We start from the raw sequence: 1,496 nt of genomic DNA on the forward strand, positions 1-1,496 counted from the left end.
CACCTGTGTGGCCACCGGTGTCCCCACCCCCATCGTCACCTGGCGCCTGAACTGGGGACACACCCCCAGCAGCCACAGGTGGGCGGGGCCGAGGGCGGGGCCTAAGGGGTGTTCGTTGCTGGCTGGAGGAAGGGGCGTGGCTTGTCATGGGAGGAACTTGTGATTGGGTATGGGCCGTGATGGGAGGAGCTTCTATTTGGGGTGGGGTCTGTGTGGGCGGGGTTTGTTTGGGGGAGGAGGTGCTGGGTCAAGCCTTGGGGCGGGGCTTCTGTGCAGGGTGTGGTCTGAGTGGGTGTGGTATGGCAAATGGGCGTGGCTATCAGACACGTGTGACAATGTGGGCGGGGCTTGTGTGATAGGAGGAGCTTGCGGTTGGGGCGGGGCCGGGGTGTAAGCCGGGCATGCAGAGGGAATGGGCTCCTGGGCTGGGGCTGGGCACTGGGTGTGCGCGGCAAACGGTGTGCAGGGCACTGGGTGTAATGGGTGTGCAGGGCGCTGGGTGTGCTGCAGGGCACTGGGTGTGCAGGGCACTGGGTGTGCTGCAGGGCACTGGGTGTGCCTGGGATCAGGTGGTGTGGGTGTGCAGGGCACTGGGTGTCCAGTCTATTGTGTGTACTGGGCGTGCAGAGCCCCGGGTGTGCCAGGTGCTGTGTGTGCTGGGCACGGGGTGTGTGTGGCTCCCGGCTGTGCCGGGCTCCACTTGTGCCAGGCTCTGGGTAGCAAACGTGCCCCACAGGGTGTCGATCGTGAGCGAGGCTGGGCAGGGCACCCTGACAATCCGGGACGTGAAGGAGGCTGATCAAGGCGCCTACACCTGCGAGGCCATCAACACCCTGGGCATGGTGTTCGGCATCCCTGACAGCATCCTCACCGTCACCCGCCCCGGTGAGCCGCCCCTTCCCGCTCCGTGCCACCAACCCCGCCGTGGCACTGTCACCATCACCCACGGTCTCATCTCCCACAGGGCCATGTCCCGAGGGCCACTTCCAGGTGACAGGGACATCCCGCTGCCTGCCCTGCTTCTGTTTCGGTGTCACCACCTCCTGCCGCGCCACCACCCGGCACCGCCACCGCCTCCAGCTGCGCTTCAATCGCCCCGACGACTTCAAGGGTGAGCTGTGGGGACAGGGGACAAGGGCTGGACAGGGGCAAGGGACACAGCAGGGGCTGAGAGTTTTCCTTGCAGGTGTCAACGTGACGGTGCCAGCAGCGCCATCGGCACCGGTGCTCTCGGCCACCCAGCTCCACGTGGATGTGGGCACTGAGGAATTCCAGCTGCTGGACCTGTCCCGCCGCTTCCTGGCGCTGGACGCCTTCTGGGCACTGCCAGAGCCCTTCCTTGGGGACAAGGTGATGCCGGGGCAGGGTCAGGGCTGGGCACAGCAGTGGCATGGCTGCTGACAGCCCGCTGTGCTGGCAGGTGGACGCCTACGGGGGAGCGCTGAGCTACGGGGTGCGGTACCGGCTGGGCCGGGGGCCCCCCGAGCCCACCGCCC

General features: G+C 66.9%; 1 protein-coding gene across 1 annotated transcript in view; it reads left to right on the forward strand.

The window, feature by feature from the left end:
• HSPG2 (heparan sulfate proteoglycan 2) overlaps positions 1–1,496 on the forward strand; it is a 46,175-nt gene that overhangs the window by 13,072 nt on the left and 31,607 nt on the right. The window contains 5 exon segments of the mRNA XM_031062966.1: positions 5–78; positions 737–885; positions 965–1,111; positions 1,187–1,350; positions 1,421–1,492. Coding sequence (XP_030918826.1) covers positions 5–78; positions 737–885; positions 965–1,111; positions 1,187–1,350; positions 1,421–1,492 — 606 coding nt within the window.

This window comes from Geospiza fortis, unplaced genomic scaffold, assembly GCF_000277835.1.
Source record: "Geospiza fortis unplaced genomic scaffold, GeoFor_1.0 scaffold4, whole genome shotgun sequence".
NCBI classification, from domain to species: Eukaryota; Metazoa; Chordata; class Aves; order Passeriformes; family Thraupidae; genus Geospiza; species Geospiza fortis.